General features: G+C 35.9%; 2 protein-coding genes across 6 annotated transcripts in view; one reads left to right on the top strand and one right to left on the bottom strand.

Annotated features, from left to right (window-relative positions):
- The first annotated feature begins 1,764 nt into the window (after window positions 1-1,764).
- Window positions 1,765-20,250, top strand: LOC126574868 (dendritic arbor reduction protein 1-like). 2 transcript variants are annotated; one of them, XM_050235273.1, is made up of 7 exons: window positions 1,765-1,877; window positions 1,995-2,226; window positions 14,092-14,275; window positions 14,360-15,141; window positions 15,218-15,665; window positions 17,332-17,391; window positions 18,744-20,250. In XM_050235273.1, the coding sequence occupies exons 2-7, from the start codon at window positions 2,221-2,223 to the stop codon at window positions 18,932-18,934; spliced, it is 1,671 nt and encodes a 556-aa protein (XP_050091230.1). In that variant the 5' UTR covers window positions 1,765-1,877; window positions 1,995-2,220; the 3' UTR covers window positions 18,935-20,250. The 2 variants fall into 2 exon arrangements, with proteins under 2 accessions (XP_050091230.1, XP_050091231.1); XM_050235274.1 differs by lacking the exon at window positions 18,744-20,250 and adding an exon at window positions 17,491-17,714 and having other exon boundaries at window positions 1,773-2,226.
- A 679-nt stretch (window positions 20,251-20,929) lies between these two features.
- Window positions 20,930-23,481, bottom strand: part of LOC126578925 (laminin subunit alpha) — a 25,377-nt gene continuing 22,825 nt past the window's right edge. For 3 of the 4 annotated variants that reach the window (XM_050241977.1, XM_050241974.1, XM_050241975.1), the window contains exons 10-12: window positions 22,128-23,481; window positions 21,515-22,045; window positions 20,930-21,439 (exon numbers count right to left, since the gene is read on the bottom strand). The exon at window positions 22,128-23,481 is cut by the window's right edge and continues 7,396 nt beyond it. In XM_050241977.1, the coding sequence (XP_050097934.1) occupies window positions 21,308-21,439; window positions 21,515-22,045; window positions 22,128-23,481 (2,017 nt within the window). In that variant the 3' untranslated portion in view covers window positions 20,930-21,307. The remainder of the gene's footprint in view (window positions 21,440-21,514; window positions 22,046-22,127) is intronic. The other variant, XM_050241976.1, reaches the window with a different exon arrangement.

The raw sequence follows: 23,481 nt of genomic DNA on the forward strand, positions 1-23,481 counted from the left end.
GATCGTTTTGAAATTTTTTACACATAATTTGTACACTTTTTGCCAGGTAGCCCCGTCGAGATATCATTAAAATTATTTATACTTTTTTTTAAACAAATCTATAAAGTTCGTTTTTTATGGCAGAATCGCAAAAAGCATCACTTTTTCAACTTCAAAAATCTGCCAAAAATCGAAAAATAGGAATATCAACAAAATCTCTCCGAGACTACCTAGATAAACTTATAATCTTTCTAACGAATAACGATTTGTATTTTTCTGATGATCCGTCATGCAGCTACGATGGGCACCAGAAAAAGTATCTTTTCGAAGACACAACTGCCTAAATTTGATGGCATGGCAGGTAAAAATCGTTAAAAACAGGCCTTTGGCCAGAAAATACCGAAGTCGCCTTAATTGAATGATGATTGCTTCCCTGGAATCTCTGGATGGATAACGAACAAGATTTGCGGAATAAGATTTGCTGCGTGATAATTCTTGTATCTCCATATTGCTGGATTTTTTCGACGCTTATCGATGAACACTTTATTTTATTTCGTGCCTGTTATCCTACAAATAGTGTTTAAATAAGACATAAACCATTAAAACTACAGTTAATGCCCCGATTGAAACGAGGACTAAATAAATTCATTCAATGGAACGATTGAAAAGTAAATTGCTGATTTTTAGCACCGATCGTCAATTTCCAGGCGAACTTTATCATTTCTAACAGTAAAATTAAGCTGCTTTTTTGTAAAATTTTTTAATAAAAAGACAACTACACAATCAACAACAAACTACACAATCAACCGGGCTCTTCGTGGACACTTTTCTGGTAGTCCAGCCTTCTTCGCCGTATTATTATCTCCAGCAGCCCTTCCTTAACAAAATCCACACCTAAAAGAACAGGGTTAGCGAGAATGTGAAGTGCTTCATGTCATGCCAATACACATAATCATACTGCTCTCACATCTGTTCCATCGGAATAACCGCCGAAAAATGAGGATCAGCCATTCCATATCGGCTAGCCAGCCATATTATGTTTGATACCCTGTACGATAAATCTGTATGAATCCTATGCACTCTTCTGGCATTGGAATCAGTGGGCATTTTCGTGATCCTGTGCCCTTCGCAATAGTGAATCTACCTCAACTTATGATAAAGGTGCCAAACCAACTTTGATGAATATGCTGCACAATTTGCATGTTTATCCCTCTTAGCAGGATCAGTAAAGTCTGAGTGTAAAGTGCACAATAATCACATACCATTGCATCACCAGCATGCATGGCTTTTCCACCAAATGAAGAGCAATGATGAGTTTGGAAATGGAGAGCATACCTGGCACCAATCTTTAACACATGATATCCCCGCAGACATTTCCTATACAAAATCAGGCATTTTTGTATAGGATTTGCCCACCGGGGTTGGGCAGCGTGACCATTCTTATTTTGCTCAGCATCTTCTATAACCTGCACCCTCTCAAGATAAAACTCAAGCTGATAAAAGCGATAGACAAATGATATCGTGCTAGAAATATGATAAGAGAGATGGATGAAAAGAAACCAACCCGTGCACCAGTATCAGGTAAAAAACCCGAGTTGCACAAAAAATCCATCCGTTTTCAAACGAACAATTCAATTTAAAAAAAAAGCCAACAGGCACTCTCTCTCTCGCTGCTCTCTCGACACACGTGACTTCTCTCGAAAGTGGCCACGACACGGCACAAAATAAATACGCGCCCGTCGCGTGCCCCAACCACTAAGCACTTTACCAGTAGAGTTTGAGAAGCTGAATCGCAAGCAATCCACAGCGTTGAGTACATTTTAGTTTCATCAATAACTATGTGCGTGAAGTGAATAACGGTTTAATGGTTACTAAAACGTGCTGTTCTTTAAAACATCGTTGGTATATCCTACAGTGATGATATTTGATCTGAAATGAGGTTCAACTCTACATGAAGTTACTATTTCTAGAATGTGTTTGAAGCTACTAACCGTTTTTCCAAGTATTTTTCGAAGGCCTTGCTAAGAAAGTGAATATGTAAAAAGTGACAACATTTAAATTTGATAAGATAAAAGTGTAAAATACTGGAAGATTAAGTATCGATCACGATGCAAACGAAACAAGTTACCGCCTGAGTTATAGTAGTACCCTTGATTATCGTAGCTAAACATTAAAAACGTCGTTTTGGTGTTTTATGGATATAACGGGTAACCAAATGGTTCCACTCCATTTTTTCGGGTAATGCAGGTGAGTACATTGTAAATTAGTAAAACACAAACCAATTGTTTATATGTGTCGTCATTTACGAAAGAAGGTTTTAGTAGGCCTTAACAATAAACGTTTATCTTAAGTGCAGAAGTGCAGAACGAAATTGAATTGTGATGAATACAAAAATGGAAACTATGAATAGAATCAAACATTTCTGTCAATACACTCTCATAAATCCATTATAAAATAAATGATGCCTTTAAAACATCGTCAAGACTAAAATGCACGATCAACATGTAAATGTAAATTTTTGAAGGATGAGAGCAATAAATTTCTTTGCTAGTGGGAATATCACAAGTTGCTGATGCAAGCGCGAGCTTCAAATAATACTCTTAGAAAAGTTTACGTCTTTGCATGATCCATTCAAGTGCAGCTACTCATTACTAATCATTATAGATGGGAAGTAGAAATGATAAAAATAAATCAATAACAGAAGGTTTTGGTTGCGTTAATTGATGGACAAATTATGCGAATTATTTAAAACTTTAAACCTATCGATCAAACTAATCGATGACTGTAATGATAATGATAGCCTCGTTTACTAGCATCGATCAACTGTTACTTGTATCAACATCGTTCCCGGTGGTCTATGTATTTTAATGATTATTGAAAACGAAGCAAACAGCTAAATGGCTCTATCAAGCAACGCAAATGCTGTAGGCAAATTATTAAATGAAAGTGGATCGCTATCCAAAACAAGGAACTAAAAGAGTTGATGGTACGCTCCACCTAACGAATCATTCAGATCATTCATAAGGTGATGTCCTTTAACATAATTTTTGACAAAATTAAAATATACTTTAACTAACGTATACTTATTTACAAGTTGCTGAGTTATTGCTGTAAAATTGATATTGTTTGTTTAATGTTTTACGAATGGTCACGGCGGAGAACAGATATTCCCGAACTAACATTCCTATGTCGTGGCCATGATATTCGGGTGATGCGAAAGAATGTTGCAATGCAAAGCAATGTACTAGCAATTGCTACCTTCAAATGTCAATTTCGATACGCGATTCCTTTGCAATTTACACACGAAGCCCATTCCAGAAGCAACTGCTCTTTTATGCTCTTCCACCATCTCATAGCAGATGTTACGTAACCGCTGCCATCACGATACATTTCATTTCAACAGCAAAGATATCCAGACAACGATGTTACGATGTTGTGTTAAATGTCACTATATCGACAAACAGTTGTTTCGATCATTATTATTTCGTTGAGAATGCCGTGTATCCTATGAGAGCTGCACCGTTTTTAATTTTTAATGAAATAGATGTCAAAAAATTCTTCCTCCTTAGCAAGAAGCGTTACTAAATTCAGTTCAACCAAAGTGTAATCAATTGCTTCAAATGATGAAACTGAAAACCAAGAAAAAGGTAATCATAAAAATAATTAGTACAGGTATCGGAGTTAGTACAAGTATCGTATTAATTATACATGATTGTAAAGAACTTTGGTCAACCTTCAATAATTTGGTATGTCGTTAACACGAGCAATGATATTTCCCAATAAAATATTCTAATTGCCCAATGTTACGCTTCTAGTGGTGATATCATTTCATATAGGTACTGAATAAATATCATACATTAATTTTTAAGCAATTTTTGAGGGGTTTCATCCTAATGTTGAGAAATTATTGTTGTTGACACAATAGCTTAATGAACGAATTTCTAAGTTAGCATAAGGTACACGTTTATGAATCTTGCATTCTTTAGGGCTCAAACCATATTCCAGGTGTAATATTATTGTTGCCAACAAATGTTTACCCAAAATTTCGTTAGGCCTTTTCATTAACCTTTGTATACTTTTCTACATATTGTACATTTCTTAACGTCAGAAGCCAATGCGAAGAGAGAAATCAACGGAAATGCTTATCCAGCAATAGTTCAAATGCTCAGCGAGCATGAAAATGGTAAATTAAATATACCAGGAAATATGCATTTCCGTGTCACAAGAGCCAAACGACCGAGATCATTGAAGCGTATTATTGGAATAATAGCTACCTTTTGTTACGCGCGATAATATTTATTCAGTAAGCGCAATGCATTCGCTATGCGTTATGCGTTTATCTAACTTCATATAAGCAATCATATGATTTCGAATATCCGAATTCAGCTTCAAGCTTCTTCCAACAAAAAAAAGGGTTTTTTAATGTACATATTCCCTTTAAAGATGCTAACTTCTTTATCGAATGTTTAGCCGTATGAGTATGTGATTAACGGTTTGTGGATTAATGTGATTGCCACACTTTGGATTCCTCGTAAATAAACTATATGACACGAGCATATCATATTGATGATGACTGGTTTAATTTCTATCCTTTACAGCCCTACACGAATCTCATGTTTGACCGTTGATTGTTAAACTAAAATTATTTAACCATCGAACCGAGAAATATTCATGTTTGGGCATCCAACAAGAAACAAAGGTTTTACAGTTCATTGATTCAGTAAGGCATACACAGGCATGTTGGCAACTCAATTTGAACAATGGTTTAAATGCAGATAGGGTCATGATGTTTTGTGTTAATTCATTGCAATATATTTCACTCTTTTCCAAATAGCAAGAGAGAAGATCAACACATATTTTTGTTTGATATCGGTACTCTAGATTCCGTCATACTAGATTGATCAAATTGAGGTTGTTTTTTAATCAAAACGTATACGGTATTTTTAATTATGTTCTGAACATGATATCATATATCATTACAATATCATGTATCATTATAATACTCAATTATTATTATTTATCATTACAATACACTTGCAGAACCGTCTGGAGATGGTGAGACTCGATATGGTATGTCAGGAGGCGTATTATTTATTATGAATTACTTTTTGTACAGCACACGAAATCTTAAATATGTTGTTAGAAAAATAATAAACATTGTCTATGATTTTTCAACGGTAGATCCACTTTTGATGAAAATTCGTTTAATTTTGATGAATGATCGTGGTGATTTCACAGGCAACTGGCGTGATTTGCGTAAAAAAACAGGCAGATTTCTCTAATCGAGTTTTTGAACGAGAACTATGAGTTGGTAGTTTGCGATATCCTCTAAAATAATTAGATTAGCAAGGCAACAACAGAATTCTCGATATGTTAATTAACAAAACTTGACTCAAACCAAAATTCATTAGAAAAGTCTGAATACCGATAAAAAGTGTAGTAAAACAGTGACATAATTAACCATAAGGTATTAGCTATAGAAACTAGGAAAATATGTACCCAAAGTATTGGGAAAATTTCGTTGGCAGTAAAACCTATACTACAACTATAAATTAATGCATCCAATGAACTTCGGCATAGTTTATTTTACTCATGCGCAGTAGAATGCGCTGAAAATGTACCCACAACCTTCCGTATTGCGATGTACCTGGGTGTTGTACGGTTCATTGGAGACAACATTTCGATGGTAAGGAAAACATGTTTTTTTAGGTGCCCAATTGCTACTACTACCACAAGTTTGACAACGAGAGAACGTTATTGTTCCCGCCCTGATAATAGAAAAAAAGCAACGCTATGGAACGCAACGCTATGGAATCATGTATTCATTTTCCACGGACACAATTTCAACCAATCGGAAAAGCGGTCACATTTTCCTCCAATTGTGTGGTAGCCATTTTGACTGGAAAATAAATTTCCCTCAACACATAAGCGGGCCTGTAACGGTAGTAGTGTGTTGATTCAACATATCATATACTCTGCGAAGCGTATCTTTTCCTTCAACCAATGGAGATCGCTGAGATTTAAGGCTCCACTTTATGTATTTGAAGATGCAATCGGATAGTTTTCACAGAATGACTTTATGCAATTGGACGTAAAAACTTATGAAGCAATAAAAATAAATATAAAAATATAAACATACGGCTCATCCGTCATTATATAGGGTGAGGCAAAAATCCGCAGACTCAAAAAAATTCAGACTCAATAAAGCCAAATAGTTACTTCGCTTGGCCGCAAGTGATTCAATTCTGAACTTGGTTTTCTTCGATGAGGACGCATAAGCCGGGTTGATAATGGTTTGAGATGCCATAACATGCCATTTTTACATTCTTCGCACATTTTCTTTCGGTGAATCCGAGATTAATAAAAAAATTCATGTGCCAAAGCTATTAAAAGGTTCAGTGCAGTCCTAGAAATGCAAACAATTCAAGTGAAAGCCCTAGAGATTCCAACAGGACTCTGTATCTTCCCTCAAAGCAACCGAGACATGAGATTGGCGTAAAAATAACGTTTCACACTTAATTTCCATGTCTCATTGGCTGTCAATCTCTATGGGCACAAAAAGCGCAAGACTTTAACGGTTGCGGCATTTTTAAGAGCAAGGTTAGACCTAAAAAATGATATAGGTGAACAGCTTATGCAAATGCTTCTCCAAGAATGAGCTAAAATTTCACTAAGCACCCTGTGGACAACGATCGATGGTTTCTTCTACAGTTTCCAGACCATAATTCATTCTAAAAGTAACATATCGGAAAAAAATGATTCTGAAAGTTTATAAAATTCGCGACATTTTTTGGTTTTATCCAAAAACAAAAATGAAAAAGATATGGCTTTTTAAATGTGTTGCAGTTTTTTTTTGCCTCACCCTGTATATGTTAAAAAATATATAAAAATAAAAAAAATCACTAATAGACATAATAGATTTGTTACTGTCTGCCTTATTTGAGTCTGTTCAATTTCAGTAATAGCTGTTATGATATAGAATACAGAAAATGTTCTGCTATTTACTAATATGCTAGATCGTCGTTAGGACAATAATAGAGGTTTTCAATGGGCTAAGCGACTCTGTTCCTGAATGAATGGTTTCTCGGTTCTTAACACTTTAGTTCCCACGACTTTTTTGGAACGATTTACACGGCTGTCCCAAATTTATCTGTACATGCATTTTTGTTATTGATGATGATTATTAATGTTTGCTGAACAAGAAATTTATCTAATCACATGCTGTTTCATACTTCTGAGAAGCTAGAGTTCTTATTACATCTGGGCTACAATTTTTCTATAATTGGGTGGAAAAGCAAAGTTGACTTATGTGCACTCAAATTGAAATTGTAGTAGAGGAAATCAGTGGAAATTATGGTTTTGAAAGAATTGGTCAGAGCAGACTCACAGAGGAAAAACGACAAATAATCAAATTGTTTACGGCTAGTCTAATCATTTCTTTGCTTCAAATATTCGCAGATCGCAGAAATCCATCCAAAATTTCCTTCAATAATTATCAAATGGTGAACCTTACACCTTCACCAAATGGGAACAGAATAGTATTTTAACCACCAAAGAAAAGAATGTAAAAACCATCAAACAACAAACAGACTTCCTTTGCAGAAAATTTAAACAAATATGATTATAACCGTACCCGTTTCATGCATTAGGATAAAAAGAAAACCATAAACTGCGAGAAAATTCAAAGTGGATTGATCCCCTGAGGACAACCGGCTCATTTATCATAAATTTGATACAAAGTTCTCTTCTTACATTTTGTACTAGAATGTACAAAGTGATATTCTTTTCTTAGATCTTAAGTTTATCCAGCTGGCCCTGTTGAGTTTTTGTAGATTTCCTCAATTTTTTATTTTTAGGACGGGTTTGAAATTAAAAATAGGTGTGATATTTACGAATACCATTTAAAACAATTACACCGTGTCCAATATATTCTCATACAAATCCAATCATTTATATTTTCTTAACGGGGCGACCATTTTCTATCATCAGAGCCATAAAAAAAAACCTATACCTCCCATAGTTTTGGGATAGTTGATTTAAATTGAATAAAATTAGACAATTTTTATTCGTTTAGGTTCAATAATTATATAAACAAACGATAAAGTCCAATTGGTTAAGATCTGGTGAACTGGCAGGCCATTCATTCTTCCCTACAAATCTGGTTAAATTGTCCCTGCACCAGTTTTAAACCAAAAATGCTCCTCCAAGAGCGCTCCATCATGCTGGAATACATAATTTTCGTTCCCGTATAATCTTTCCACGCTAGATTTCACTGTTTTCTTCATAAGATATCCTTTATAAGACGTTAGATAATTTTTTCCGCCTTTTTCATTAAAAAATGGGGGTAATTTGCCGTCCGGGCGAATACCCCCCCCCCCCCCCCGCAAAACGGTCACACTAGTTGCATTTTGAAAACCTGGGGACGTTTTTTTGTTTATCTGTTATATCTTTAATGATTGTGGACCACAAACTATTGTTTTGGTCACAACTTTGCTCTAGAACAAATAGCTTTTCATCAGAGAACACAAGTCGTGACCAGCGTGCCGCGATACAAGAAGAGTTGTTGTTTCATTTTTTTTTTGTTGGTTAGCTTCCGAAATTCCGTGAACTTTCAATTTTTCAGAAACATTACATTCTAGCTCCTATTCAAAAATACGTAGTCGAAATCAAAACTTTCAAATCTGTAGCCATTTTTCGTATCGAACTTTGAGGATAACGACGGATACGTTCCCGAACGGTCTTGATTACTTTTTCAGTACATGCCGACTGCTTTCGCCTCGATCTTTTTTTGTAATTTAACGACGAAGTCTCAGGCTATCTTTTGAGGGTTCGATATACGAAATCACACTTGATTCCAAGATGCTTCAAGGTTTTTAGAAAATAGGGCTTGGACGCTCCCTATCCAAAATCGTTTTTTATCGTTTAGACACGTAATTGTTTCATGGTTACTAAAATTAGAGCCCCAAAATAAAACAGACCAATTCAACTGCCAAAATGTTAAGTAAACACTACAATTTGAGAAAACAATATTGAAACTTGGACTAGGAGCTGTGAGCATACCAAAATCGTCCAGCAAAAAGTGTATGAGAATATATTGGACACGGTTTACATTATTTTAAAAACAGGGTCATCAAATTTTATGAAAACTCGACAGAACAACCTAGAAAATAGTACACAGATTATGTGTTCAAATTTTCATATCGATCGATTCAGTAGTTACGATGCTTACGATGCCAAAAGAAGATCTATTGGATAGATTATGGATTCGTAAACTTAATTTACACCTTTCAAAATTAGGGTCACCCTCTTCGAGAACCCCTCGAAGAGATGCGTCACATTTTATAATTATTTGTAAAACTCAGAACAAAGGTAAAATAGTTGACAGGAAAGAGGGTCACGAGAATGTGCAATCATTCAACTTCGACCCTGTTGATTCATTTGATTCAAAGGTGTTACCTTACCTTGAGCAAATGGTAGTAATTCTAACGGATAGGGTACATTTGAAATACATACAAATGTTCTCACTTTTAGCTCGGCGATACTGAATCACCTTCCTCCCCCAACGCACCCCTTCCTCTGCACTAATAGGCTATGAAAGTAAAATTATACGCACATAAGTCACGATATGCTCATCCTTACCGTTTCCGCCAGCCCCAGTTTCGAAAATTTCTTCGACCCTAACTGGTTTGGGGTTGACATGCTGATCAGAATTCGTAAGGGTGAGGGTTTTTTATATACTCTCGTTAATGGCACGTCTACCTGTGGCTAATGGATTGGATTAATCTTGGAATTTCAGCTGTATATTACATTAAGGCATGCAACACTATACGCGTGATAACTACTTCGGTTCGCAGGGTTTGAACAATTCATCAAAATACACGGTCATGTTGATTTGCGACTAATACAAATACACTTCTAAACAATTGAGTGAAGAATAATGTTCCGGTGTTGAAGCCCTTCACAAAGCGTAAAAAATATCATTTTTAGCAACTTGATTGATAAAATTGATTGATAAGTAAAGAAAGCTTCAACTATCGTCCTCTTCGTCCGTCCTCATATATGTTAAAAAAAACTATCGTCCTCGGTCACGCTGGCAAAAAAATCCAAAAAAGGCTCGGTTTTGCATTTTTTTGACGACGAAAACTTTAAACATCATAAACATTTGCTAAAAAATAAGGCAATAATTACAGGTAGGCTTATCTTAAAAATGCCCTTTTGTGGTGTCCTTTCCTACTCCGTAGTGAATAATCTAAGATATGCAAATCGATACTCTGGCCAATTGTTGTTGAATTTCCAATTTTTCAGTTTTTGAATTATTTTGAAGATGGAACATTTATGTTATTTTTCGATTTTACTAAAGATAAGATAAGATGTTTTACATTTACCTGTATAGTTTTACATGTTTTAAAACCATTATCTACAATTTTGATTAAAACTCGGCGAGGCTATCGGCTACCTGCTTAACCCTCGGATGGGCACCCGGATACCCGGGTACCCATTTCAAGTTTCAACGAAAAAATGAATGCCTTCCCGTCAATATTTTTTTACGAAACTCCGGATCTCCAAAGTACAACTCATTTCAAGCCGAATTGGCGTTGAAATTGTTTGATAACTCATATTTAAAGGTAACTATGGCCCGATGAAATTAACACCCGCCTAGCGGCACCCGGGTACCCGGGTACCCCACACGTTGGCCTTCCACATGGGCTATGTTTTTTAACACAAAACTACACTTTTTATCAACATTTATTCAGGTTGCCGTGTTTATCAATTGTTAATTAGATAAACTACAACATTTTGTTGAAAATTTCGTTACGTTTGAGCTTTTCAACGAGCAATAGGAGAAAAATAATCAACATATTTTGAAACCTTTTATGTGCAATTTAAATTATGTATTATTTCTCAAACTGATTAAAAATGGTGCGCGTAGTGTAATTTTCTTAACATATGAGTAAATCATACACTAATCTTCAACAAAAAGGGTTTAGGCGGCATTTTCGTAGACCACAGAGACCAATATACATAGTGCGTTCAGAAACTAATGAGACTGAATTTTCCTGACGAAACGGTTTGAGATAAGGTATTGAATTTTATACGCCAACATAGAGGCAGGATTAGCTATTCAACGCACTTTATTTCATTCGGCTATTACAAACTGAATGAAAATGGGACAATTTTTTGTGAACCATGTTTTTAGTTGATGTAACATCGTAGAATGTCCCCTTTCTATGGACCACTGGTACAGCCCGGATCATCGCGGACCTCTTTCCTGGCATAGAGCACGCAAACAGTACAAATGTATGAGGACTTGATGAATTACTGGCATCAACGGAATGTTTTTCTGTAGGTCCGGATGATCCGCGCCAGGAAGAAGGTCCGGATGATCCGCACCAGACCAATGGTTCATAGAAAGGCGACATTCTACGGTGCTACATCAACTAAAAACATGGTTCACGAAAAATCGTCCCATTTTCTTTCAGTTGGTCATAGCGGAACGAAAGAAAGAGCGATTGACAGCTAAAACCTTCCTCTACCTTATTGTAAAAAACTAAACACGTTATCTCAAACCGTTTTGTCAGAAAAATCAATTCTCATTACTCTCTGAACGCACCATGTAGCAACTGATCTGATCTCCTAGCTCAATTGTGCTCAATTAACTCAATTGTTTATGACTCAAAAGTGCCTTATGACAATTCAAAACTGATTTATTCGAAGAAATCAATAATTTCAATAACATATTTACTGGAAAATTCGATCACTTTACGATCTTATTGCTTGCTTTATGACGTACGCGGTAGTGAATGACCGTAGGAAGGGGTATCAATGCATTGTGTTCATTATTTTTATTGTTTTTATTGGATTTTGTTGTGATTTTTAAACAAAAATACGATCCGAAGACTCTTAAATTACCGAGGGTCAATAGTGTACAAAGAAAGTTTGACATTATTCAATATATCAATGAACGATGGCTGTTAATATTGCGAATGCAAAACATTACTAAACGTTGCAGGGCATTAAATTTCAATTACGAATTCTTTTAAGTACACTAGAAGATTAAGTAACCTAGTTTTCATGGCAGTAGACAGAAAGAGTGCTTTCTATAATTCAAATGGAATTAATTCGTGTAACGCTTTGTGAATGTTCTTGAATGTGTTGGTGTATTTCACTCACTCCAGGCTGTAAAGGAACTTCGATTGCGTGATCATACCGTGATCCATCGCACTTACGCGCTCAACGATGGCTGTGTTAGTCATCTTGGACTGTAAAAGACCCTTTTGGTTAACTACGAGCCACTTGTTGCATGGTATGTTTGCCTCACTGCCAGTTTTGCGCTAGAGCGTAGCAACGCTTCTGTGAAATTGACGTTATGTTCAAAACTTTCTATACTATGCAAATATTATGCTATATTATGCAAATTACCATGTGATGGTCTTGAGTAGTTGAATGAATGAATTAATTAATTTATCTATATTCCCCAATGTTTATATCTATAATAAAACCCTGAACTACGATATCATTTTGTACAGTGTTGAAGATTGTCATGGATATAAGAACAAATCAAAGTCATCAATATCAAAGTCGTGACCAATTTCATGCGTACAGCATAAAATAAACCGACTATGCAAACGATTGGTGATAATGCCATAAAAACTATCATACGGATTAGCAGCGAGTTAATGAGAAAATGATATTCAAACTATTACTTAGTGATCATACTTATTAAATTTATTCATCAAGCTCTAAGCCTAAGAGTAGTGACTTTATCACTTTCCAATAGAAATATACTGTAGCAGTGTAACAATATGAGATGATAACCCGCGTGCCACTCTCTGAAGTTCTTAGCAACTACATATAAAAACTAATTAAAATCAATTATACTACGAACAGTGTTTTATACTATGAACATTTTTATACGAGTATAATCAGTCCAAACACGGCTTGGCTAACCTAAACTTTGAGTTGCAAAAGATCTATATTCACGACGGCACATAGCTTATCTATCTGTTTTGAAACTTCTTCTGATACACCTCTGACTGAAAGGTTCAGATAGACTTATTGACATTAACTCACCTTCTTACAACATAACAGGTATTTGAATGCAATACAACAAATGTTGCCGCAGTATCAAAAAGCAAATAATGTTCACATAATATTCCTTGGTGATGGTTTGCAACCAATCTGTTGGCGGGCCGATGGGCTATAGGTTCCCCATAAAGATACCGACCCTGATTTATAAGCTTTCAACATCCTCCTTGTGACTTGTGGCAAAAAGGCACAACAGTTTATCTAATAATGGTATGTCACGGTTCTTTGGCTCATGAGATCCATTCATACATTTTAACCTTCAGTGGAACCACCTAACACAGGTTTCGTTCCAGGTTTCTTGACCATCTATCAGAGCAAACAAGCTTTATCGAAATGTAAATAAATGCGCAAAACGAAACGCCACAAACCGCCAAAGGATCTGTTCCCCCATAGCTGCGAAACTGCAAATCTATTAACAAGAAATACCTGCGCATTCATCGTTTAATAAAGCGTTTGTTTGCTGTTATTTGCTGGAAGAGTCAATGGAAACGTCGCGGTTTGGCGTAGGGTATTATTATTATTTGTTATAACATTGACATTGTTTCGCAACTCCCTGAGTTCTATATATTTTTTTTTAAAGACATCATGAGCAAGGTTTTGCTGAAACAAACGAATTCTCTTTACAGCCATGTTCAAACACGCACACATTACATACTCGTCGTATGTGACGAACGCATTAAGTTAGGTCAACCATTCACTTTTTGTTCTTATGTAAATTCTGACCCGCTTAGTCTCAGGAACCAATATCACGAAATAGCAATATTCAGTTGGAGGGTGATTGATGTGGATGAAATAATATGTGAACAGTTTACTAGCGAAAACATAAAAGATGTAAAAAGAATACGGCTCTTCGATGTCTCGAGATATACTTATGAAATAAATGACAGATTCACGGTTTATCAAACTACTGTACCTTTCACAACAGGCTTCAGGGTTTATTCTAAAATTTAAAAAATACTAAACATTACGAAAATTGCATTTTTTCTATTTTTCCAATTCAATTTTTTCTTTAAATGAATCCCACAGTTTATAGATTTCGACGTTCGGAATGAATTGATGGGGCGCCTACAACAATTGGAAGTGGATGTAAAACTAGACGTTGCAGAATCGAACCAGTATCGTCTAGTTTCGAAGTCATCTTTGGAGCCGCCTGGATTGCCTAGCTGCACAAACTATAACAATGAACAGAATGGAAAAGATTTATACATTGGTGAGTATCGTTTCTATCGTCGCTGGTATCATTGGTTGATATACAAGTAAGATATCCAACGATTGGACTCTTTTCTGCCATCAGAGGACTCTTTTCTGCGACCACCGCTATGGGAGGATATCACCAGCTCAATACAGAACATAGATCCTGAAAATGCCATCATGTTGGGAACAACGAATGACGTTTCACAAGTGAAAATGGAAGCGATAGAAGATTCGTTCCTAGAGCCCTTATCCTCGCCATTGCTCAGCCCGTTGGAGATCAAAACAGAAAAAAGTCACCTACTAATACAATCCCGTAAATATGATCATAACATTAACCAACATCATAACGTCAACGTCAATCAAAATGCACATCAACAACCGCATCATTCACAAGTTGATACTAGCTGCAGCAATGTTTCCAGCAACAACCATGAAAGTAGTATTTTTTTTATACACAGTAGCGCAAGCTACACTTTAAATGCATTAGAATCGTCAGACAATGACGCAGTTCATAGCGATCATCATTCAAATTTAAGTGACTTTGTCTTCGAGATGAACGGTACTGCCCGAAGTCCAAAACTTCTGAATTCTAATGCTCCTACCCAACCGGAACATTCAACCCTTCAACAACAGCCGCCTCAGCAACACCATCAAGAGCAACAAATGTACAATCTGACTCATAGCATGCATGTAAATCAGAACAATAATTATTACAGCTGGCCTCAATCAATCTTGAATCCCAATGCGTGCCAGCTGACTCATTCTAAGTATACATCATCGCTGTGCTCGGCCGTATGTGCAGCATCAATATCAAGATTAATGGATGTCCCACCACTTACACCACCCAATTCTGATCCCGGTAGCCCGGGTAACAACTTACAGGTATGTCTCACCTTTAAGCATTGGCCAACTCATTTGGATACAAATTTTTGAATCACCCTCATATTTCACTTATTAGCATCAACTACGACGAACCCCACCTCCACCCTATAACATACAACAACAGCATCTTCAGACGCCGGGAAATTTAAACCATCTCCCACAGCATTCGCAAAACAATATATCAGGCACGCAATCCGGCGACAATACGCCGATGCAAACACATCACCAGGATCATCAACATTTATTAGTGGACAATCCAGATACTTGCCAAAATCCCTCTAATCACAGAAATTCATCAAAGGCAATGGGATCGACACTAATTAACTCTACGTTTAGCACTGCTTCCGTCGGAGCAAGAACTGAATATGTCGGATCTCACACTGAAACTTGTCGCGGTTCCAGTTCCAAAGCAAAGTCAAATGTGCTAACTAATGCCAACCTAGTGAAACAAATTGTTGGTCGGTACAACAGGCGTAATAATCCTGAGCTAGAAAAACGGAGAATACACCACTGCGATTACATCGGTAAGATTGTTGTAGTGAAAATACAATTGAACTTTTTTAAATTACATGTTAGTACGAGTACAGTACGAGTACATGGTACGAGATAACCTTTGATGGCTACGAGATAACCATATTCATATCATATCGATTTGATTTCTATCGCCATATAACTACCATTGGCATTGCTTTTCAAAAACGGATTTCTTATATTAGGTAACTGAAACTGATTGCATGATTTTCTTCATTTTCACCATTAATAGTGCATTGGAGAAAGATGCATTTTGCTTTCTGTCAATGTATCTCCTCGGCTACTCTCAATGGATTTTATAGTTAACAGACAAATAAGCACATATATTGCATCAAACGAATTTATTCTTCAATATCATAATGAAATAAAAGGATGTAGTTCCAATCTCGACTATAGTGTTTAGGACTTACATGGAATAAATATATTTTGAGGTAATAACATTCATTAAACCGATGAAGTAATGTATGAAAATCCAATATCCCATAACTCGTTTCATGAAAAAATACTTTCGATAGAAAGAAACTTGCTGATTAGTTGGGCCGATGTGGTCTGAAAAGCAAACTTCTTTTGTGTGATGTTGGCAAAAGAGATTTTTTTCATGTGGAAAATGCTGTTATAAAAAAATTATTAGATTGTGTAATTAACACAATTAATGATGGGCGCATAATTAATTATTAACAATTCACCATCAATTGTTGTATGTCTTGTGTAAATCTTGAGCTGTAAGCATTTGTTTTAGTTTCTTAAGGAAGGTGATCCTTTAATAGTATTAACAAAAAAATACACAATCAAAATTTTTTTGCAAACTGTGTAGGGATCGAAAGGATTCAGGAATATAATAAACAAGGGTAGAAAACAAATGTCAACTGAATTAAATATCCAAAAAACTCCACAATTTAATAAAAAGCCTAAAACCTTCACATTACCTGTACGCTTCATAAAAAAAGCAATACATCTAATTCGACGAAAGGACCACATCTACAAAGAAGTTATATTCAACTATTCAATTTAGCACGGCCAAACGGTTATTTTATTTTAAATCGGGAGATGCACATACTTCAGATGAACAAATGGATTTTTAAAGCTGCTTAATCTGTATAAACCTCAAAAATCGATTAAATAGGATAGCAAAATACCTTTAGAGTTGTCTAGCTCTTTTTTATTTCCATGTGCTGCATTATTAACTTACAGATAAGTATGCTGCCGTGACCAGTTGTGTAGATCCATTCAAGGGTCACACCCAGATAGAAAACGAAAGCAAACCATAACTCACCTTTCTATTAATTCAAGTGACCTTAATTATGATCCGGCAATAGTATCCAACACAAGCAAAAAGTTATAAATCCAATTTACCACATTATCACAGCAATACTCACATTTTTGACAGCCTTCGGATGCCTTTCGTGCTGCCAATGAACAGATTGTAGAGCATTGTTCAACCACTAGACAACAAAGTTTGCGACAATAGTATTAAAGAAATTTAGCTGATTCTTAATCAAGCGTTTAGAGTGTGCTGCTTGTTCAATAGCGTGGCGTTAAGCGACGTAACATCAATATCCACGCCCGACGCTCGTTTGTTCAACAGTTTACTTTTTTGCAACTATATACATTTTTAAATTGATATATTTGATAAAAATGCTTTTTCCTTATCACTGACAGGTTGCATAAAGGTTTACACCAAGAGCTCCCATTTGAAAGCACACCAAAGAATCCATACCGGTAAGTTTTCTTTTTATATCTGAATGTTGTACATCGTGTTGTTTTTTAAATACTTAATTCTCAGTTTATTTATTTTTTAAATTACACTAATCGTTTTAGTATTGGATGATTTGTTAATTTAGTAATCCATATGAGAAGTATTTGGTATATGAACATTGATTAGACATAGATAATCGTGTTTGTTCTCCAAATCAGAAGAAGCAGCTATGAACGAAATGTGAAAGCATGCTTTTTAGCATGCAATTTAGCAAAATTTATAACTTTTATCTTGTTCTGGAACACCGTTGTTATTTTTAACATTGTGTGATCATTATGTGATTGAAATCCAACAACAGAATGAATAAAATAATTAGATAATATAATAATAGCTAGAGCCCATACAGTTGTACTCTCTACAAGTATATATTGTATTTGTTTAGTAAGTTTTGATGTATGGTTTAGATCGTTGTCCTGTGGAAATGCCCATCTTAGAGATATGCTTTCTTTTGCTTGAGGAGATCTGCGTTTCTTCCATAATTGTTTTATACTCGAGAGCATTAATGGTGACCTTTATTTTGAAAATGACCGTATACCAAACCGCGAAAAACATCCTCAAATCATGATGCTTCCACCACCATGTGTTCCACCACAATTTTTTTGCGAAGCGATAATGCCTCTGGGTGTGCTAATAAGAAACAACGATGTGTCTTGGGTTCACAATTGAAAATAGATTGTAGCCAGAACAAACAATCCAGCCTTTTTCAAAAAGTCGAGCGAAAAAACAACATAAACAACGAAGTACCCATTAATTTGACTATGCCAAACCAGACTGCTGATAAATGACGTAAACAAAAGGGCTGATAAATGACGTAAAATAGTGTATGTAAGTACAGTATAAAGATGGTGAACATTGCATGTACAGTTTTTAGAGTACAGTTCAAATTATACCAGCTTTATACAATTACCTATTTTATTGGCCAGCAGTGTATACATTAAACAATAGTCAATATGTGACTTCTTATCCTCCAATTATTATCCTCTATAGTATTGTAAAACTTAAAGAAAAGTAATTTAATCTATAATCACCCTTTGAATAAGATTCGAAGATACGACAGATATTTGAAGTTCAAAAAACAAAATAGAATGTTTTTCTTGTAAAACACGCATTGTTAAATAAATATTAAATTATAATGATAAATGATCATCATACGTCTTCGATTTTCAAAATTCTATTGTATATTTATATTTATTATAATAAAAATAATAACAATGAGTACACCCACATAACTATAAATAAAATTTAGCTTCACGCTTTACTAAATAAACTGCTAAAAATTAAAATATCTACCATATTCCATTGTATTTTTTCTTAGGTGAAAAGCCATACTGCTGCCAGTGGCCAGATTGCGAGTGGCGTTTTGCGAGGTCGGATGAACTTACTCGGCACTATCGCAAACATACCGGCGCTAAACCGTTTAAGTGCATCGTTTGTAACCGCAGCTTTGCTCGTAGTGATCACTTAGCACTTCATATGAAGCGTCACCTACCAAAAACTAAAAACTAAAAGTATATGTTATGGATACTTTTAAATTATTGTGAAGTGTACACGTTCATACTCTGCATCCTGCCATGGTAGCAGTGGTCAAGAAATGCCTACACAAATGCTTAAACTGCTTTGTTCTTATAATAATTACATAATTCAGTACTTTACTGGATAAGAACAAAAAAAAGTATGTGTTTAGATTGCAAAAGCATTTATATCTCTAATTTTACTACCAATAAGTTCATAGTATTTTAAAGAATAGTTTAAAATAAAACGGCTACATCACTTTTTCATTATAACATTTCTCCCAATCTGTTTATTCTCGTTTATTCGAGTGAACAATTTTATTCCAATAATGTGTTAATTAACGTTTTACTTGTCTAACTGTAGCTCTTGGAATTATTTCAACAAAATTTAAGTTCGTATGACTAAGTGCCAAGGCTTGGCTAGACTTTCACTAAACCCTTAAAACCAAACCGGGATTTCTACGACCACGCCACAAAATATGGTGTCCGCAAACACCACATGACTCAAGAGGAAGCGTTTTCTATATCTCGAAATCAACCAAACCGTTTTGTATGTATCCTTCAACGTTTATTTAGCCAACATTAGCATTGACAGTAACGATCTCCATACACCTAAAAAAGCAAAGTATTTTTTAACCACACTCCAAGGAAAATCAACAATGGAAGTAATAATAAAGTCCTAAATGTATTTATAAACATTGGCAGTGAGGTGTAGTTTGGTTAACTTGACTGAACTTAACTATCAAAAATGAACATAATCCATTACCATTCCTGACGAACTTTATTAAAAAGGTAATCAGTTTCTCTAAACTCATTTTTTTTTGTGCACACATGGTAGAACCTTGTGACCGTATTACGATGAACAGTGGAACCGTTTGAAGTTCGAACATTTCTTCTATGGATAACTCCTCTAACGGGATCCACTTATTTTTAAATAACAACGCTTTCACTATAGACATTTAAGTCCTTCAAATGATTTTTGCTAAATATTTAAAAATAAAAGTGCCACCTACTGTGAAATGGTAACTAATATAGCAAATGTGGATTTTTTGGAATAATTTATTACGTTCTCTTAGTACTAGAAGAGCTCTAGCTACATCTACTTCATTGAATCAGAAATATGCCCATGTTATTTTGATGATTGTAATTACCACTGAAGAAGTCTTGTGTTGTTGAAAGTTAGTTTTCACTTATAACACTACGAGAACAAACAAACGAACATAATTTGATCTCAGATTAGCTGTTCTTGAATAATAATTACATATAACGATCCTAGATATCACAAGTCATGTGATCCATCTTTCGAAGTTGTATATCACGAATAGAATGATGTTTTATCAATTCCAGAAAATAAAAGTAATTATGTGCTTGAAGCAGTTTTCAGTTTCTTTTTATTTACTGTGAGTAATATTTAGGCATACTGCGGTTTACTATTATTTGTTTATATATTTTTTACGGTTTATTTATTATACCAATTCAAATGATACGATTTTATTTGACTTGGAATAATAAATAACAAATATTATTTCACCCATCTACATCTCCATGGATTTTTTTTCATTTGTTTATCCTTTTCTTTGAGTTCTATTTCTTCGTCAAGATTTTGCATTACAAACGTAACGTTCTTATAGCATGAATAATGATCTTCAAGATTCTTCATGATGATTTGTAACAATTTATAGTTATTGTTCTCTATCTAATTATGACGTTATTAAGGCAGCAAACCATTTTTCTGTTGGTGTGTCATAGCTGTGCTTATGCTGGTTAGGCGATCGCTGACGCCTAAGACGATTGGATCAGTTGGCCTTTTTTTCTAAAAACCGATCTATCACATTGCATATTGCAAACGCCTCGCCTCAAGCATCGGCGATCGCCTCACCATCATAAGCACTTTAGTGTTTGATTGGCTAGGTCATCAAAACTAGTCTGATGAATGATGTCATCGATAGAACAAAAAAATCGAAATAAAACAAAAACTATTGCATTTTGATTGTCGTTGTCATTTTGTCGTTTATTAAATTGAAAGAAATTTGCTATTTTTATATGATTTTACAACTTTTTATTTAATTGCTTCGATTAAAAGGTTATTATATGTTGCTATAACTGATCTGAACATCCTGTACATTTTTTTTCAAGACGTTCAGAATTTGAAAGATTGTAGCGATTTTAGTTTTAGTTAGTTTAGTCGTGTTGTTAAAAGATAACTGTGTAATGTTTAGCAGCTTCATTGACACTAGATCGGCTTCAACACAACAGTTTGCTTATACCTACCAAATATAAAAGTGACGCTGCAATTTCATAGCACACATAATTAATGCATTTATTACGACCAATGGTTTCATGTATTTTCGAATCGTTCAATAATTACTTATATCGTTGGGCAAACTCCAGTCTGAACGTTACCAACGATCATCTTTGGTGTAATTTGTTCTACCGAGTCTCGAATTTTCACGTTTCGAATACATCCTTGGAAGGGAGCACGAGCTACAAATCCTCTTATCTAAAATGAAAAAAGGAATATATTGTTTTGGTTACTAATGTAACTTCTCTTAAGGTATTCTGAGCTGTAACATACTCTCTGCAGGTGAGGATGTCCTCCGAGAAATAACGGTCGTGTTGTATCGGTCGAAGGGTTGCGTGCATCGCCAATCGCGGGATTTGAGCTCACGTCGTTTACTTTAATTGTAATGACGTACTGTGACTTTATGGCGGACACGGTACGCCACTGTCCATCACAAAGGTTCTCTTCAGGAAGCGGTATGTAAGTGGCGGTGAAAGGATCATCTCCATTGTTTACTGTCAGCCTTATCGTACCGTTGATCATCTCTAGTACAAAATAAGCCTTACGACCGTGTACAGACATTAACAACCCACTAAGGGCGCGTGGACGAATATCCATACTGACAGTAAGTTCGTTTCCGACCTTAAATTTATCATAAAGTTTCACGAAACCCCCTCCATCACCAAAGAACGTTCCTGTTTCAATCCTTGATGAACATGGGATAGTACGTGTTATGTTCGATGGCGTTTCCAGTGGGCGACCGTTGCTCTGAATGCCATGGACACATCCAACAAACTGATTGCGTTCCAACACATTCTTATCGATCTGTTTAAAGCAAAGAAATAGAATAAATCGTATCCTACGAAAACCATCGAAATGAAAGTTAAAAGAAAAGAAAGAAACTCACCTTTAGATTTAATGCGACCTCTTCGTAATTATCGCTGCTTACACCACCAACATATATCGGGGCCTGAATTGCCATGGTCCGAGTACTACCAGTAGATTCGGCTGAAGATTCATCCTCACCATCAATAATCAGTTTTCCTTTACTGTTTTGTCGCATAAAGTGTACAGTGTGCCATTCGTTATCATTGTAGTTTCGTTCAGAAGACATATTAGCAGACCCAGAACCGCAGTTAAATGTGTGATACACTCTACCATTGTGCAAATGCAGTGCAATGAAATCAGTATGACGCGTGTCTGCAGCATAGAACAGCACACCTTCAGGCATTTCCGTCTTGAAGCTTAGTGAGTAATCGTAATGCCGTTTATTTTTGAGTGGCACCTCATTGAACTCAATATGGCTGAACTGCCCAGTGCCAAAACGATATCCCGAATCGAAGTCAACATCTTGCTCAGGTGTCACAGGAAGCTTACAGATCGGCCCAACTTCGTCGGCTGAAACACGTGCTCGCACCGTCGGAACGGTAGTTGCGGTAGTTGTATCCGTTGAAGTAGATACGGTTGAGATTTCGTTTGACGAAGGCTCGTGAGAAATTTGTGGTCGAGAAGTAGATTTGGGTTGTTCCGTTTCGGGTGCCTTAGGATCTAGCGGTTTGACTACGTTCGGGAAGGATTGTGCTACCCCGCTGTCTATGAATAACTCTTTAGGGCAATCATCCAATATAATCGATTTTTTGTCAGACACCGCAGCAAAGTTTACGATCTGTCCATTTACGGTAACATCTTTAATGCAACCTATGAAATTGGCATTTGATGCAATAGCGTTGCTTGGAGTAACGTAATTTTTCGGAAATCCCCCAAAGTAAATGTCTCCATTTTCAATGAACAATGATTCCGGTCGATAGGAGCTGTACAGTGGATCGCGGTCGTCGATAGTCAGAGTCAAATGATTTTTATCGTGTGCAGCAGTAACAACATGCCATTCACCGTCGTTGTAGGTACGATAGTCCGATGTAAACTCGGTACTAGAGCTGGTTAAAACCAACAGGCCATCACGCATGGCTAATCCGAATGTACCACTCTGATCGTAATTGCTGGTATAGAACAATACACCATCTTTTCTGGTCGTCCGGAACTTTAGGTTCAACTGCAAACCGTTAACAGTTGTCACACCTTGTTGACTAGCGTAGCCTAATTGTTCTGGTAGAAATGAAACTAACGGAGAAAATTTCATAGGACAACCCGGGCGTACATCCAATGCCTTAGTGTTGAAACTTAGATCAACACGATTTCCAAGAATATAGACATCGTCGATACAGCCGTCAAAGCCCTTCGATGTAACCTGGGAATGGTTCACA

Source organism: Anopheles aquasalis, chromosome 3, assembly GCF_943734665.1.
Source record: "Anopheles aquasalis chromosome 3, idAnoAquaMG_Q_19, whole genome shotgun sequence".
Lineage (NCBI taxonomy): Eukaryota > Metazoa > Arthropoda > Insecta > Diptera > Culicidae > Anopheles > Anopheles aquasalis.

What these genes read in the sequence shown, in the direction of transcription:
- LOC126574868 (XM_050235273.1), top strand. An exon ending in TGGAAAAGATTTATACATTG is followed by an intron (nt 14,276 to 14,359) that starts GTGAGTATCGTT and finishes TTCTGCCATCAG; the next exon opens with AGGACTCTTTTCTGCGACCA. An exon ending in ACACCACTGCGATTACATCG is followed by an intron (nt 15,666 to 17,331) that starts GTAAGATTGTTG and finishes TATCACTGACAG; the next exon opens with GTTGCATAAAGGTTTACACC.